At 37.1% G+C, this 16,687-nt stretch overlaps 1 protein-coding gene across 2 annotated transcripts in view; it reads left to right on the top strand.

The window, feature by feature from the left end:
- The window catches only part of MAPK11 (mitogen-activated protein kinase 11), a 32,169-nt gene extending 16,712 nt beyond the window's left edge, over positions 1 to 15,457 (top strand). For both annotated transcript variants that reach the window (XM_061988818.1, XM_061988824.1), the window contains 8 exons: positions 1,938 to 1,967; positions 2,105 to 2,152; positions 4,521 to 4,635; positions 4,758 to 4,829; positions 6,409 to 6,488; positions 10,088 to 10,166; positions 11,537 to 11,710; positions 13,971 to 15,457. In XM_061988818.1, the coding sequence (XP_061844802.1) occupies positions 1,938 to 1,967; positions 2,105 to 2,152; positions 4,521 to 4,635; positions 4,758 to 4,829; positions 6,409 to 6,488; positions 10,088 to 10,166; positions 11,537 to 11,710; positions 13,971 to 14,044 (672 nt within the window). In that variant the 3' untranslated portion in view covers positions 14,045 to 15,457. The remainder of the gene's footprint in view (positions 1 to 1,937; positions 1,968 to 2,104; positions 2,153 to 4,520; positions 4,636 to 4,757; positions 4,830 to 6,408; positions 6,489 to 10,087; positions 10,167 to 11,536; positions 11,711 to 13,970) is intronic.
- The last annotated feature ends 1,230 nt before the right edge of the window (positions 15,458 to 16,687 follow it).

A 16,687-nucleotide genomic window follows, 5' to 3' on the forward strand; every position in this document is an offset into this window, starting at 1 on the left:
TTTTTATTGAGTGTCATATGTGTGAAGAGATAAGAAAGTTAGTTGGGTTCTTTGGGTCCCTTCCAATCCCTACCATTCTATGATTCTATGAAGTAGAAGGTTATCGTGGCAATATACAATGTTGCATACAATCACCCAGAATTACTCTGCCTGTTAAAGTCCCTGTTTCCTTTAATTGTATCAGTTAAAAATGATACAATTAGATAAGGAGAGATTGGCAGTGACATTGTAACAAACATTTATTCCAAAAGAATGACAATATGTATAATTTTGCTAACATTAAACAGATGAGTTTCTATAAACAGGAGATATAGAGAATTCTTCCCATTACTAGGTGATAAAGATTTTCTTGAACTGCTGTTGGTTTTCCAAGGTATAAGCAAAAGGAAAGGAGAATGGTCAGCTGCTCTGGTAGCTAAATTAACAGTAATTGCTGTTTTAGGCATGGAATACAACTGTGTGTTTGAAAGCAAGCCATAGTAAATACAGCCTCTGAAATATACTTATTACATGATTTTCAGCAAGTCACCTTGTTCCTGAGACAGTAATTCTTATTCATGCATGCAGGTTCTGTCGATTTTAGTGAATAAAAATTGCAGAACTGAGCCCTTAATTGCTTTGTCTCATTTACTTAAGTTAACAGCTTAATTAGGAAGATGGGTTCTGGAGTTAATTATCCAGCTTGTGGTTTTGAATATAAGGTTGTGTCAGAGCTAAATAATAGTAAGAGCTGTGCTTTAAAGTGAATTTTAATTTCCAAAATGCACTCAGGTGCATTTCTGTCTCTGTTTCAAAGGGGAGAGGTTGATGATGGCTCATCTCTTCTGGAATTGGAGTTCTCATGTCTCATTAGTCAAAGAACATTGGATCATATATAACACCTTGCTTACATACGTACTGGAGTCATGACAACGTGTATTGGCACACAGAGCAAGTGCTGAGGTGGCTGGTAGACGTGCCCAGCAGCGTGGAGCACAGACTTCATGCCCTGCAGAAGCTCTTTGAGCAAACAAGGCATTAGCTTGGAGCTATATAGTTTGGCAGGGTTCTGTGCTCATGGGTAGAAGACTCATGGTGGCACTGGAAGGAGCAGATGTCCATCTCTCAGCAGAGCAGGGACACGACTTCTTCTGTCACAAGACATGTCTTGGTTTCCTCTGTATTCAGGCATCCCTATCCTTCTGATAAATGGTGTGTAGGTCTGGAACAAGAATGCCCTTGTGTTTTCTTTGGCTTTTCCCAGTTGATAGACTGCATGTAGGTTTTGCATGTAATCCCTGCTCCTAAAACAGAATGTGAATTCACTTCTAGAGAACAGAATAAAAGGTTTTCAAGATCTTGCTGATCCTGGCCAGTAAGATCATACATTGATTGGCTGTTAATCCTAACACATGAACAATAGGCAATTTGAGAGTCAGCTTTCCTTGGTCTCTGAGTGTTAATATTTTATGTAAAGTAAGAGAGACACTAAATAGCCACTGACATACCACTTTGGGTTCCTGCTTTGAAAGTGAATCTGAAGTAATGCTGTCACTTAAATAGATATTTTCGTCACTAACCTGTCCCAGGGTGCAAGTCTCTCATGTTCAGTATTCACAGTATGGAAAGATGATTTACATCATTGAGAAGTCAACCCTACTGCTCCCTAGGCCACTGACTTCACTCAGCCACTACTTGATTAACATGGACATCTTATTAATTCCAAATTAGTAAAACTTTCAACAGAACAACCACTGCAAGTGCTGTCTTTTATGGTAGAAACTACTCTTCATGGTTACCTTTCTTGAAATATCCATTTGATCTGAAAATGTAGTGTGACGTCTTTTCTTTATATCAAACAATCAATCTCAGGAGCAAAAAGATAAAACAAGTGACTTACACCTTCCTTCACCTCTAACTTCAGATCTTACCATTTTTTTTCCCTTTTTGTTTCACAGTATATTCACTCAGCTGGAATCATCCACCGGGTGAGTTCACTCATTGGCAATAATTAAAATGAATGGAGTGTGTCCCCAAGTGCATCAAATGTGTTACTAAGACACTTTAATGTGTTATACTTTAAAGGATTAAAATAATACTTGACTAACTCTCTGTTCTGCTACAGGACCTGAAGCCCAGTAACCTAGCTGTAAATGAAGACTGTGAATTGAGGGTAAGTATCATGCTGTTGTAATGAAGAATGGATGTAAAAGCTCTCAAGATGACATTTTTCTGAGAAACCATTTTTGTTTCTGATTCAGTTAATTTCAACTGTTTGCTGCTGTTGTTCCTGTGGCATAAGAAACCCATTTCCATGAGCATGTGTCTTCTTTCAAAGGTTGATTAATATGAACACATTATCTTTACAAAATGATCATCTCTGGTTCCTCACAGATAGTACGTAGGCTAATAATTTGAGCTGAGTATATCTTGAAAGTTTGACCTTTGATATATACCTGCATCTGTCATGAAGCCTTGTAACGACTTTCTTTTTTATATCTATAGAATGTACAAACTAAATTAAATAATGATCTGGAAAAAGATACCAGTATTACTAGTTACAGGCAGTAAAAAAAAAAAAAAAACCAAACAAACAACACACAAAAAGAACTCTGCAATCCACACCTCTTAAATGCTATTTTAATGTACATGTCTATATAAATACGTATCTTTGTGTATCTGTGTGATACGATAACACGTAATAAGCATGAGACTCTGGAGAAGGAAAAGATGTCTTTTAGCTTTCTAAGCCTTTAAGCCTAAGAATGAGAAGTTTAGCATTTCTCCATGGCAGTCAGAAACATCTTTCTCCCTGTGACTGAGACTGTGATGTAATCACTTTATTCCAGCTGCAAGGGATTTAAGAAAAGATTCCAAATACTGCGAGATCAGCAAAAATTCACAATAGTGAGTAAGAGCAGTGCAGTTAAGTTCTTGTGCTAATCCAGGTCTGTGGTGAGAAACTGTAGTTCCTGTTTGGTTTAGTGACTCTTGCAGATGCTAAGCAAGTTTCATGATTATCCCTTTAATGTCTCCATGCATTTATGTTCAGCATCTGTGAAATTTTATGGGTCATCTGGGTTTGATCATGCACTCTAAAGTGTGTGCTGTATTTTTGTACTGTAAGCAAAGGAAACTTTTGATGTTTTTTTCATATTACCATGGTATCTATGCACCTCTCTGCCTAGCATTTGTTACACTGCTCTTTGTTTTGTTTATATTTATAGCTTTACTTCTGCTGATACCAAATTGCTTTCTAATAGAAAAAAAAAAAAACCTACTGGATATTTCAAGGTACAAACAAAAAGGGAATAGAAGCAAAAAGGGGGAAAACGTGCACGTGTACACATTTGATAGAAGGAATTGACTATTAAAGAAAAATATTGCTGAAACCCTTATAATAATACAGGCATTAGTGTTTGAGTTTCACACCATTATTCATGCCTTGTTTGCTTAGTTAAAACATAAGTAATGCTTTTAAAGTACATCAGGAGTAGAGATGCTAATGTGTTATTCATATCTTAATCTTTTTCTTTAAGCTTTTTATATCTTCAAATTGGATTATAACTGGAATTTTGAATGGTAATCTTAACATTTTCTTATTCCCCATGAAAAGGATTAGCCATTCTTTTAATAAATAATGCTGAATCTTATCATTGGAGGTTGCCACAGATCTTAACTCACATTTCTATTTGAAGAGATGTTAACTAGCTCGGATGAATGACTTACCGAACAGCACTGAGGCTCAGATGGTACTTACCCATTTACAACAGTGTCTCTTTGAGTCAGGGAAACCTTTTAGATCTGAAATTAATGGGACATAGACTAATCAAAAAATAGAAAGCAACGAAATGAGCAGGAAAAAAAATACTGAAGTAACTTCCTGTCAACGTAAACTTAGCAAAGGAGAGCATACAGAAGGGAACACTTTGTTTTCAAGCCTGTAAGTAATATGTGTACCTAAACAGAGCTCTTCTGTTGTTTCTGTGAGGGAGTTCTACTGAAGAAACATGGCATGTGGTTTAAATCTACCTTGTTATGCTGTTCCTCTCCTAGTGGCATCAGAATGGTGCATGATTTGGGTAAAGCATTGGTAGACATAAGAGGGAAACAACAGAACTTCTGCAGATTTGTCATCAGCTCGTGGGTTCTTTAAACTTTTAAATGGCTGGTGGCACTTACTGCTAGTATTTTACACAAGCATTCCCAGTTGATAGTGTTTCATTTTTTATAGCAACAGTGCTTATTTTTAGCTAATGAATGTCAGTGGAAAATAGAACTTGAGGCAAAATGTAAAGTTTGCCTTAGAGGACAAAGGGCCAGGCTCATTGCAGTGGAAGCATCTCTACGCAGAGCCATTGGATGGAGGGATACAGCAGGGAGAGCAGATGGGTTCATCCGTAGCGCGTTCATGGTTTACTTCGGTGTTAGCGAGGGACTACGGATAAACTCGGAAACGAGTAATGGGGAAAATCTGTACCTCTAACAAAAGTGAAAAGGGCTGTTTTACATCATTATTTATTTATTTGTTTGTTCTATAGATTTTAGACTTTGGCTTAGCTCGACAAACTGATGATGAAATGACCGGATATGTTGCAACAAGATGGTACAGAGCTCCAGAAATCATGTTAAACTGGATGCACTACAATCAAACAGGTAAACTGTGGAGACTTGCATTTTGCTACAGCTGGATATAATCATAGTTTTAAACCAAGAGGCAACTCTGTTCAAGGATCTCTTTGATTCATCATAAACATTTCTCTCTCTGGTTTTGGCAGTTGACATCTGGTCGGTTGGATGCATCATGGCAGAGCTATTGAAAGGGAAGGCCCTATTTCCAGGAAACGATTGTATCCTTGACATAAAGCATGGAATGCAGCTATTAAAATATTCTCTAGTTATTCCTTTTTTTTTTGTAATAACTTGAGTGTTTCTATGGAATTTTTTTTGAGGTAAGAAACTTCTAAAACAGCAAACAATTTTGCTAATCTTTCAGTTTAGCACATATGACAGATGAACATAAGACCTACTGGTAGAAAAAAAATGGTAACAGATGTTCCTAAAACACAATAAGCTACATTTATTCTTTGTTGTGTATCTGCACTTAAATAATAACCTAGTTACAATGAGCAGATTTCTTCCATGTGTGTATCTTACTGAAATAACATACATTAAAACTGAAGCTGACTAAAGACAGTAATTTTAGTCAACTAATATAATTTTTTTAAATAGAACTGGTCTTTGGCTGTAACTTCCTGTAATGCAAACAAATTAACTTTTAAGTGAATTAATAGGCATATTGTGTCTAGTTATAGGGGGAAAAAAGCCAACAGGAGCCACAGAACCCCTTCAGCGCTCTGCTCTGGTCCTCGCTGGAGCATCAGGGATTTTTGTTGGCGTTTCCTGTGCTGGCAGGAGGAACAAAAGAGCTGTTGCTGAGGAGAGCAGTAAAATAAGAAAAGAAAACTGAAGAAAAACACAGAATGAGGAAACAACTGCATCGGAGGAGGAAAGCTTTTAATATGGGGAACAAAAGCACATTCTTCTGTACTGAATATTGATGTTTCTTGCTACTATGAAATCCCTCAAAAAGGAAATTCTTCTTCTAAATTTAAGCCATTGCCAGGTACAAAACAACATGACATTAGAATTGCCTGAAAAACTGTCAAGAGAGCTGAGACACAAGTCCCCCTGCTGACCTTTCCATTGTGGTCAGCATAATTAGGCTCTATTGTAAGAACAGGCATTGTCCAGATGTTCATCATCTGAATGACGACAGTGCCTCAGATTGCTTGATTACATGATATGTGGTATTTTGAAAAGTCAATACATCTAGTTATCAAGAAATAAGATCTTTTGCTGTTATGAAGTATTATTTACAATTATATGATTCCATCCGTTTTTAAAAACCCTGTAAAATAACCTTGAGTCTCTAGGGAAAATGTATTATACCTTACAGGTCATATATAACAATGAAAAATTTTCAAAGTTTTTAATCTTGAGACTGATAGAAAGCTGATTTTTAAAGCTACCAAATGAAAACTTTCCACTTGGCAGCTCTCAGATTCGTAATCTAGCCCTAAGTGCTGTATCATATTAGAAAGCTCTTCAGAAATCCTTCAGATTAAGGAAACAAATGTGCTGTGAGAATTAAGCTTAAAATTATGTTAAATTGGGAACTAGGACAGGAAAGCATTCTTTCACAAGCACCTTTCTCACATATGGGAACACCTGACAGATTGATATTGATAGAGAAGTTAGTACTTCAGGACTAGGTTTAGGGGTAGGTGTGAATTGGTATCCTTCCATGGACTACGATGGAATCATCTTGCTGAATAGTTTTAAACATCTTAACTGTCTGTGTGAAAGCTGATGAATTGTTTGAATCCAGAAGGACCCTGTGCTGTTTATTTCCCTGAAACAATTCAGATATCGATCAACTAAAGAGAATAATGGAAGTTGTGGGCACGCCCAGTTCTGAACTCCTGAAGAAAATATCATCAGAGCATGTGAGTTCACAGCTTCCTTCATCTAACTGACATTCTATCAGTCATTTCTCTAATCGGTGTCGTGTGTCACTGGTTATGTTAAACATACTTTGATTTGGAAATGAGCAAACACTGTAAAACGATCTCTATTTTTGCTGATAAGATGACATCATTCAAAAAACACCCCTCTTTTTAGAGGAATCCAAATGTCTTGACTGACGGATTAATTTTGATACTTGTTCTCAGGAACTCAGTTTTCAAAGGATCGTGATGATATTTTATTTTGCTGCTATACTTAAATTCAAATTGATGCTCAACTCAAGTTTCAATTCAAACTGATGCTCAGCATTACATTTTTGTTATTAAACCTGATGTTTCTGTAATTTTTATGTTTTCTGTTGTTGTAAAGGATCTAAACAGAATCAAATATGGGAATGTCAAATAAGGGATATCACAGTCAAATAATGGGTGTTCTGCACGAGTCTTCCCATTTGGATCCCTAGTTTGATATTGGTATTTATTCATCTTTGTGAAGGCTTCCCTGAGGTCCACTTTTGTGGTAGTATCTGTGGTTAACAGTGTGGTTTTAAACTCCCCATATAACTTCTTTAAAATATGAATTTAGTAAATGAACAACTTCCACTTTGTTTCTCTGCTAAAGCTATACTTAAAGGATTCACTTTAAGCAATAACCATGGATGTTCAGCTGAGGAATGAGATGTGGTATTGACTGATAAAGACAGATCGTAAAATTTCAGATAAACAGCAGCACAGATAGCTCTTGAGCAGAAGCTGTTTTCTGAAGCCTTTTCTGTATACACTAATGACTGTGTCTCAGCTTGTGTGTATATTGATGGGTTTTCTTTGAACTGACTAATGAATACAGTAGTGGGTTAAGTAAGCAGGAGCAGTAGGAGAGCCAGAACAACACAGTATTTCTAGAAGGTCCAAGCATAGTGAAACCTCACCAGTGCAGCCCCAGAGTTTGTGAGTACCCAGCACCTGAGAGAGGTTGGAGTAGGAGGAAGATCCATCGTTGTGGCAGGGATTAGATCAACCAGCAGGTCTCAGACTGAGCTGTCCTAAGCATAGATCCCTGTGTGGCCTTTATGTCTTATGAAGTACCTGTGGTTTTTGTGGTAACGCATTCAGAGCAGCGTATGCAAATGTGTGATTTACCCACAGCTAAGTTGGTTTGTGAGCATTTTGATTATGAGATTAAGCACGTTAAATATTTACTGGAGACAGTATCCGCTTTTGTCTTTAATTTCTTGTGCTTCAGAGCATAGCTCAATGAGCTACAGGAATCCCAAAACTGTTTTACTGGGGTTAATTACACCTTGAGAGCATAGGGAGAACACAAATACCAAGTTAATGAATGGGCGTGCTTGCTAGGTGGCCTCTGGGCTGCTGCTGCCTGCTTAGAGGAGCAATGTCAGACAAGATATGTGCCTTGCTTGGAGGTATTTGCCTCTTGCAAAAGAATGCCTGTTCTGTTCCTTTGTTCAAGTTCTTCTCTACCTTGTGGTTTGGCCTTATTGTTTAGATAACTCTTAATCCAGCTTGCAGTTTCGGACAATTCTTGCCATTCCTCTAACAGCAAGGTCAGAGGTTTTCTGAGATGCCAAGCCTATTTTCAGTCATAAGTAGAGGATTAAAGAATTGGAAACTAAAATATCAACTCATGAGATGTTTCAGCACAAGTTACTGAGCTGTTTCATCAGTCTTTCATGTTAATATAGGTTTAAATGATGCATTTCATTTCACTATTTTCAGAATAATTTAAATGTCTGGATTCTAATGGTTGAGTTTCTGTGGTGAAATATGTAAGCAGAGGGGATGGGTGGGGAAGTAGGCTTTGATAGTCACAGTTGTTTTCAAAGGACTTCTGGGAAAGGTTGGAGATAGTGCTGACCGTATCTTGTTCAGTCATGTTTGGATTAGTGATGTTAATTGATGTCTGTACAAAAACAAATAATCCACAAATCCACAGATGTTTGCTGTAAGATAAATTTACCTCTTGTTGCTATTCTAGGCTGTAGCTTCCATGCAAGAATAGCTGACAGCTCTCTTTTGCTTTCCTATTGATTTATATGTATAAACTAATGCCTCAGAAGACTTAACTCTGACAGGAGCTGCACACTCTGACCTTTCAGTAGGTGCTTGCTGCCATTATGAACTTTAGGGGTATAAAATAGACCGAAGCCTGTGTTTAACTAATCTTTAAACATTGTTCTCTGCTTGACTGGCTACAACTGCTAAGAAGAAACAATCTTTGTAGAAAAACTTGCTGTCAGTAATAAAAAAGGGGAAATAAGAAAAAAGGGAAATGCCAATATAGTTTTATCAGGTTGGAGACATAATGCATGAAGGCTTCCTTCTTTTATTAAGACTCTGAAATGTGTCACCAGTGATAGTCTAGAGTTTTGATAGAATGTGCTTACATTTTAGAAGAGGCATAAAAATAAATAGATCTGCCTTGTTAAATTAGAACACAGATTGAAAGTGACTGTGCTATGTAATGATTTAAAATATATGTCAGTTCATCATAGCTGTAGAAATAAAGCGATGGCAGAGATAACAGTGTGAGGAACTGGATCTGTTTCCCAAGTGTGGTTGTAGGATTGCACAGATGATATGCCAGAGTACTTTACTGTCACTTCTTGATAGCCCAGAAGATAGTTCCATAGTTCTCAATCCAATACCCCACTGGAAACCATGGAGCTGCTTGTTATGAACAGCTTTATTTCTTCTGCTGTATTCAGTAGGCCAAGGATGGTTAGTTAGCCTCCTGCAGATAGTCTCCTTCTAACAGGATCGCTAAGTACGGAAGGAGACATCCTCATAACAAAGATGTTTGGAAAGAATAAAGGTTTGTTCAAAGACCAACTGGATTTTTTACAGATTTGGGGACAACCATTTGCCTCTTTGTTAACTGTCTCATTTCAGAATCCCCTGTTCTGTCTGATCCCAGCTCTTAGGACCGGCATTCAACCTCTTGCCAATGTATCTAACACAGCCCAGAAATTCATACCTCATGTAATGTCAGGCTCCACGCTTACATTTATGGGTCCAATACGTGGGTAAGCTTTTCTGAGATGAGTTTGGATGGGCTTTTTAGAGCTATGATGACAAGGCAAGTTATACATTCTGTTAAACATCCGAAGATCTGTGCCATAGAATGCTCAGGATTTATTCTTTGGTTAGTGAAGCTACTGTTCAACAGATGAGACAGAGAAGAACACAGATTGGATTATACCACTTCACTGAGGGTAACTGAAAGATGACTTAGGTTGAAATTTCTGGTTGAGTGTTACATGCATAAGTTTCCTGGGGATATACTGCAATGAACTGTTAAGTACAGGTGAAAACATAAGTGCTAATGTTTGATCCTTAGAGACAAAGTTGCCTGTTTAAAACTCTCTTGCTTATTGTGCAACATACAGGAGTAACTGTTTAAAACAAAGTCATATATTATGGTTTTATGTAAAAAAAAAAAGGTTTCCCATGTGTTGTAAGAAACATAAAAAATACTACATCTGGTGTTTTAGAGTTGGAATGGTTACCTTGGGCAAAATTTAACCTCCATGTGTGTGGTATGTGTATTGATTTATTCCTAGGCAAGAAAATACATCGAATCTCTTCCGCATATGCCTCAACAGGATTTGAAAGCAGTATTTCGTGGTGCCAATCCATTAGGTAAGAAAGTCAGAGTGCTCTGGATTAAATCTTCCACTTACATAAGAAGTCAACCCTTCCTTTGCTAAATGCTTTTATACAATAATGATCAGATTGGTGAGAAAAATACCTTTCATCCTGAAACTGTTTTCCCTTCATGAAGCCTGTGTCTTTTGTTTCTGGTGGAGATTATGGGAACCTTCTAAAGGAAGATGGTCTGTCAATGAAAAGCAAAAGCCAGCAATATATATATAGCAGGAATAAATAAAAAAAGTCATGGGGTGTGGACTATAGACATCACTTCTGGCTCAGGAAGGCCATGAGCTGTAAATGGCTGGTGAGCAGGAGAATAGAGCAGGAAGTATAGCTGTTTAAATGACCCTCTTGAGTATTATTTCCTAGGAATGTATTAGCTGTTGTTGGACACAGTGGGCTAGACAGACCTTTGGTTTGATCCTGAACTATTGTTTTTGTGTCTAAGCAATTGGTTCTGCCTGTACAAAAGAGATGTTTTTGTGAACTATTGCTTGTGACCTGGCAAAGGAGATATTTGAATCACCAGAGTCATCTTACTACAGTGCCTGGTCAGTACCATCTAGTGCACATTAAAGTGTTGTATATAGGGAAATATTATGGACTAAAATGTTTTTAATTCATTCTGTGTATTAAAAGACAATTTTATTTTTTACAAATACAAGTAGCTGTGAATGCTTTCCTATTAAAAATGGGATTTGTTTGTATGAGGCACATGAGCACATGCTACATATTTATATTGTAAAAGCAAATTAATGGCAGTGCTTACATGAAAGCACTAAAAATCATTTTTATACTATTTTAAATAGTTTTGCTAAACTTTCCATATAAAACAGATTTCAGTCTTACAGATCTCTCTCATTTCTAATATTCTATAACTGTCAACTTCAGACATATTTTCTTTATGCTGTGTCCTGTAAAGTTGCTTTGGGGTTTTAATCTGATTATTTCACTGGTGCAGCTAACTGGATGTGTAATTTCACAGTCACAATTTTAAGCTACTTAAGTTTGCACTGGTTGGAACCAAGACGCCCAACACAGGTATCTAACTTTTAAGCATGCAGAGATCTTTTCAGAATGAAAGCTTTGTATGCCTGAAGAGGTGGATCAGATACCAGATAGGTGATAAGGAACCTTTGTGCATGTCACCAGCAAACCAGAAGCTTCCTTCAGTTCTGAAAATTGTACTCAAAGCATAACATCTTCAGAACTTTTTTGGTATATTGCCTAAATTTTGTGGGATTACCAGTGCTATAAACTGTGTTTAAGATGAGTGAGAATAGATTGAGTGTAAACGGTCACCTTCACTTTTATTACTAGATGGTCTCTTCTGAACCACACTTGTCTTTTTCCCTTAGCTGTAGATCTTCTTGAGAAGATGCTTATATTAGACAGCGATAAAAGAATTACTGCCTCGGAAGCACTTGCACATCCATACTTTGTACAGTATCACGATCCAGATGATGAACCTGAGGCCGAGCTGTACGATGAGTCAATAGAGAATAAGGAACGAACTATAGATGAATGGAAAGGTAACAGAATTGCACACAGTAATTAATACATGCAGCAAAAGAAAACCTTACTTAAGTAACAATTTTTAATCTGTTTATTACCAGAGCAATTTGGACTATTAAGCCTCAGGGAAACAAGACAAGGCCATGTTTGTACTTGTGGAAGTGAGGAGGTGGAAAGGGTTGTGTTTCCTCTACGGATTTTGCTCTCTTCCGCTACTCTATCATCTCTTCAGTTGATTCCCTGTAGCAGGTTTAATCTTAACTAAAAGCTAGTGCTATTTACCAGGAAACCATATGTTCTGCCTTGCTTTCATTTTTCTAGATGAAATCCGCAGCTGAAGTAACCGTCCTAGGGCAAGTAACACTATTTGAGATTCTGGTCTAGATTTGTTCACAACCAGAAATGAATATTTTCCATGGAGATGTGTAGTTTGTTAATTATTCTTTAGATAGCTAAGTAATTGGGATTAATAGATAAACCATCTACTGATCCTGCTTGAAATGAGAATTGATGACTTACCAAAAGCCATCCTTGAGAAATGCTGCAACAACCTTTTTTGATTAATTAATTTTATGCTTGTATCATGATCACATTGCACTACAGTATCACAGAAGTAAATGTTAAATGAAGACATATTATGCTGAACAATCCTTATTAGACATTTTAAACTGAGAATAATGTCCTAGAAAACCAATTGTTCCTGTTTATCCATAAAGTCCTTTCCTTGGCTCAAGGTGAAATGCGTATTCTATAAAATAAGTCTTCTGTTTCTATTTGTATATTCTGTAACTTTTATTCCAGGAAGGTTTTATAAAAGTGCATTAGCATAGTGAATAGGTTTATGATGAAAAATAGTGACCTCCTATGTCTTACTTATGCCCTTCTACTTGAGCCATGTTTTATCCTGAGCATTGCAGGGAAGTCAAGCAGACCAACTACAGCAAATACATCTTAAAGAAAGATGGGAGCAGGGTCGTGGGTCTCTCTACAATAAAAAAACCCTCTTGAGGTCCTGGAAGGGGTTTTCTAGAAGTCTACTGAGTCTGTAGAAACAAAGAGGATTGACTGGTGTCACTCTTAACACGTGCTGTCCTCTGCAAACCTGGCAGCATATAGCACTACCCAGACATATTGCTTATTGAAAGGCACATTCCATTTCCTGCTGTACGTAGTTTTCTGCTACTCTTTCAGCTGACTGAGTCTTTGACAGGAAAGTTTAACAATTTCCGAGTTATAAAGCTGATTTCCATCTGTGATGAAACTGTTGAAATTATTTCAGGAACAGTCTTAGCTTAACACTTTCAGAACTGAAATGAGCACATGAAGGTGAATTCTCTAGGAAGGACAGTATCTCATTTTTCTTCATCACTGTCCTTGCTGGAGCTACAGGGCAAATTCCTTCTTTATACAGGGGCAAATAAAGACCTGAGACAAAAATCTCAAAACTACCACAGGACACGCAGCTCTTCCTCTTGGCCATGTTTTTATCTTGTGGAATAAACTTATTATTTTCAATTATGACTGTTTGCATAAAATGTTTGTGTTGGTGAAATATTGACCCAGTTTCTCAAGATGTCAGCTGATGATGACATATTCCATTACTATGAAAGGCACAAAACAGGACATGACTGTCAGCATGAAAAGATAAAGGGCTATTCCTAAAGCAGGCTAAAATAGCAGGGAATCCATGTTTCTAGCAGAAAATACAACTGTTACATGCTTCCAAGACAAAAGAAAATTTTCTTCAGAGAACCTTAAAATTAAGTTACAATGAAATATTAAAAAAACAAAACTCAAACCCTGGATCCCAAGGCATGAGCACAGAATTTCAAGCGATTTATGTTGGAGGCAATTGAGTGAGGGATGATAAAGAACATTGTCTGCAGTTAAAAGTGTGTATTTTAAAACCTGTTTGGGTGCTTTTAAAGATTCCATTTTCCATTACATTTTGTCTTTTATTACATCATTTTGGCAGGTCATCTGACAGCATAATTGATGTTTCCATTTCAGGGTCTGTGTGTTTTAGTAATTAGCTGAAGGGGACAGATATGCTGTACAATAACAGTATTTTGTGGGTCTAATTTGTAATGTGAGGCTGAGATGGATTCCTACTGAATTCAGTCTATTTTTGGATCTGGGTTCTAAAAAAGCTTGGAAATACAAACTGCAAGTCACATGCATCCACAGAACAGTTTTGTCTGGAATATTTTTCTTTTGAAGAGAGTATTGCCTAAGCATTTTCTCTCCCTAAGCATTTCTCTCTCATCCTCTCTACAGAACTTACCTATGAAGAAGTGATCAGCTTTAAACCCCCTGACTTAAAAATGGATAGCCTGGAGATAGAACAGTGAATAACAGGCAGCTCTGTCTTGCCTTGCTGCACTATGAAGACTGTTCAAATATAACCATACAATTTAACCTGTGGTCAGATGTAGATTTTACTGTCCAAAGATGTTGGAGAAGATGTGGAAAAGTGGATGCATTATACAGAAGCCAAATTCCATCTGGTTTGGGTGGGGCTCTTTGCCTTGTAGTATGAATGTATTCTCAACTCATGAAGGGTGATAAAGAACTGCTTCCTTCTGACAAAATTATGCACTGAGTTCTGTTGAGCTGTGTGTTCTGCATGTCTCATTTTATCAGTTGTATGGCCAAAATAAAGGTGACTTTTTAAATTAATTTTTAAATTGAGCATTTAAAGCATGAATGTATGCAAACATGAACACAGAAGTCCATATTGAGCAATCCATTTTTCTCCCCAGCATTTTAACCATCTGTTTTCATTTTACTTATAGTTAGTGCCTTTACGAAGAGAGGGCGTGGTAGTGAGATAGACAGAATATGCTTATGTAGTCATATCTGTGGTGGTCTTACAAATTTACTGGATGTCTCTCAAGCAATCATAGCACCACTTGAAAGTCAGTAAAAATAAATCTTTGTCTTCTGTTTCCATTCAAGTGTCTGTTCTCATTATTTCCCCCACGTATATTTTATGAACTTGCTCAATACCGTTTATGAGGTGATTGTACCTCCCAATGGCACTCCTAACTGTGTGTCAATGGAGTCCTGGTAAATTTGCCTGAGCTTACAGGAAGGTGCCGTGAAGGCATCACGGCAGATCTCTGTAGTCTTCTGGAACTCCACCAAAGGCTGTCACAGATGGCTGTGCAAGAGCATTCAGTTCAATTCACAGCTTTGAATTCGATATACCTTATTGGCTTATTTTCCTTCACATAATTCTTGGGAAAATAATCTAATAATTGTTTTTGGAAGACATGACAAAACAAGAAGATTAAAGAATTTATTGGGGAAAAAAAAGTACCCATCTCATTAGAGTTTCTTTTGAAGCAAAATTCTAAAGCTCTGTCAAGTTGGGAAATTAGGTAATACATTGTAGTATACACCAGATACCAAGATTTCTTAAAGAATTGAATCCATCTGCTTTCCCCATTGAAGGCCTAATACAGAAACAGGACTATCCTTTGGCATGAGGCCTCCTGTGGTATACTGGCTGTCTTCCTATGTACTTGCAATTCACAATTGTTCAATGTTGCTCATTTCTGTGTCTTGTTCTCTGGCTGTCAGAGTCTCATTTTGGAGGTGGCTTTTTATATTTAGGTTTTCTGCAACTTTTGTCATTAAGATTCAATTGTACAGCAATTACAGGAGGTAATGAATACTGCTGCCATTTATTTACCTTCCTCTGTATCTTTTCTATGTAAAAAGAAAAGCTTTTTCTTAATAAACAGATTTTTAAAAACCCATCAAGTCCACGATCTTTGCTTTTTTCAGAGATACTTGTTTGTCCTCTTTGAGAAATAGAAATAAGCATGTAGTCTAGAAAATGTGCTCCTAATTTGTAGACTAAGTGGTGGACTGTTGTTGATAATTTTGGCCAGCAACTTGTGTTCAACTTTCTGCAAGGCATGTGAATCTGAAAGTAAATGCCTGTGTGGATTTTTGCAAGTCCTCTGAAGTGTTGTCTGTCCATCATTAGTTTGGCTTCCTACAAAGCTGGATGAGGCCTGTAATTAGGTCATGCAATAACTGAATTTCATGCTGACTAAAATAAGTGAAGACATTGTAAATCCCTGAGTTATTTGTCTGTCTACATAATGAAAACAATCACTTAGTAATGTCTTAAATATTTTTCTTTTCATTTGTTTGTTTACCAGTTAACAGAAAAGTAGTTCAGTGCTTTATTTTCTCTGAAATCTGATAAAGAGCATGCTGGCCCATTCTGCAGCTCTGTCCCAGCTGGAAGAGCAAGGATGAAGTAAAGAGCTTTCACAAGAACCTCCTGCATCCAATGATAATTAATTTACTGTGGGATTTGTCCTATCTTTTATTTAATCTGGTTTCCTGGCTATGAGGGTGGCCACCACCAAATGTTTCAAAGGATGTGTAAAACTGAATAGACAAAGACCAGATGGTCTGCTTTTGTCAAAGTAGCTCCACTACTCAAGGTAGAAAGAAAGTTTGATATCACTTCCAAAATTTGGTCTTCTGGCAACTCTGAATGTTCCTCTGAATATTTCTTATTACATTCAAAGATGTATTTTTTTTCAGAGATAAATTATGTAGGAAGAATATGGTCATAGCCACATTTAAACTAATCAAAGGTGACAGTAATGAGTAACAAGAGCTCAGCTATTTTTAATGAAATACCGTCAAAACCCATAAGTCATCTCATTTTAAGTCAAGAAAAACTGTAGGGAGAGAGACATCTTTTTCCCAGCTCTGCAAAATGAAGGTGCTTTCTTAGACCTCAAAAGACACTAATTACATTTTTCTAGAGCAAATAACTGAATCCCTTGTGGTAATACCGCATGGGACTGGAATGTGATAAGTTTATCAGTTTACAACAGCAGGACAGGGTAATTGGAAAGCCTATACCCCACTGGGACAGAAAGGTGGGAGGCTTAGCACTAACAATGCTTATCATTTGAACACAGATGGAAAAAAACATTTGTCAACCAACACAAACAGGCAAG

This window comes from Colius striatus, chromosome 1 (assembly GCF_028858725.1).
Source record: "Colius striatus isolate bColStr4 chromosome 1, bColStr4.1.hap1, whole genome shotgun sequence".
In the NCBI taxonomy this organism is placed as follows: Eukaryota; Metazoa; Chordata; class Aves; order Coliiformes; family Coliidae; genus Colius; species Colius striatus.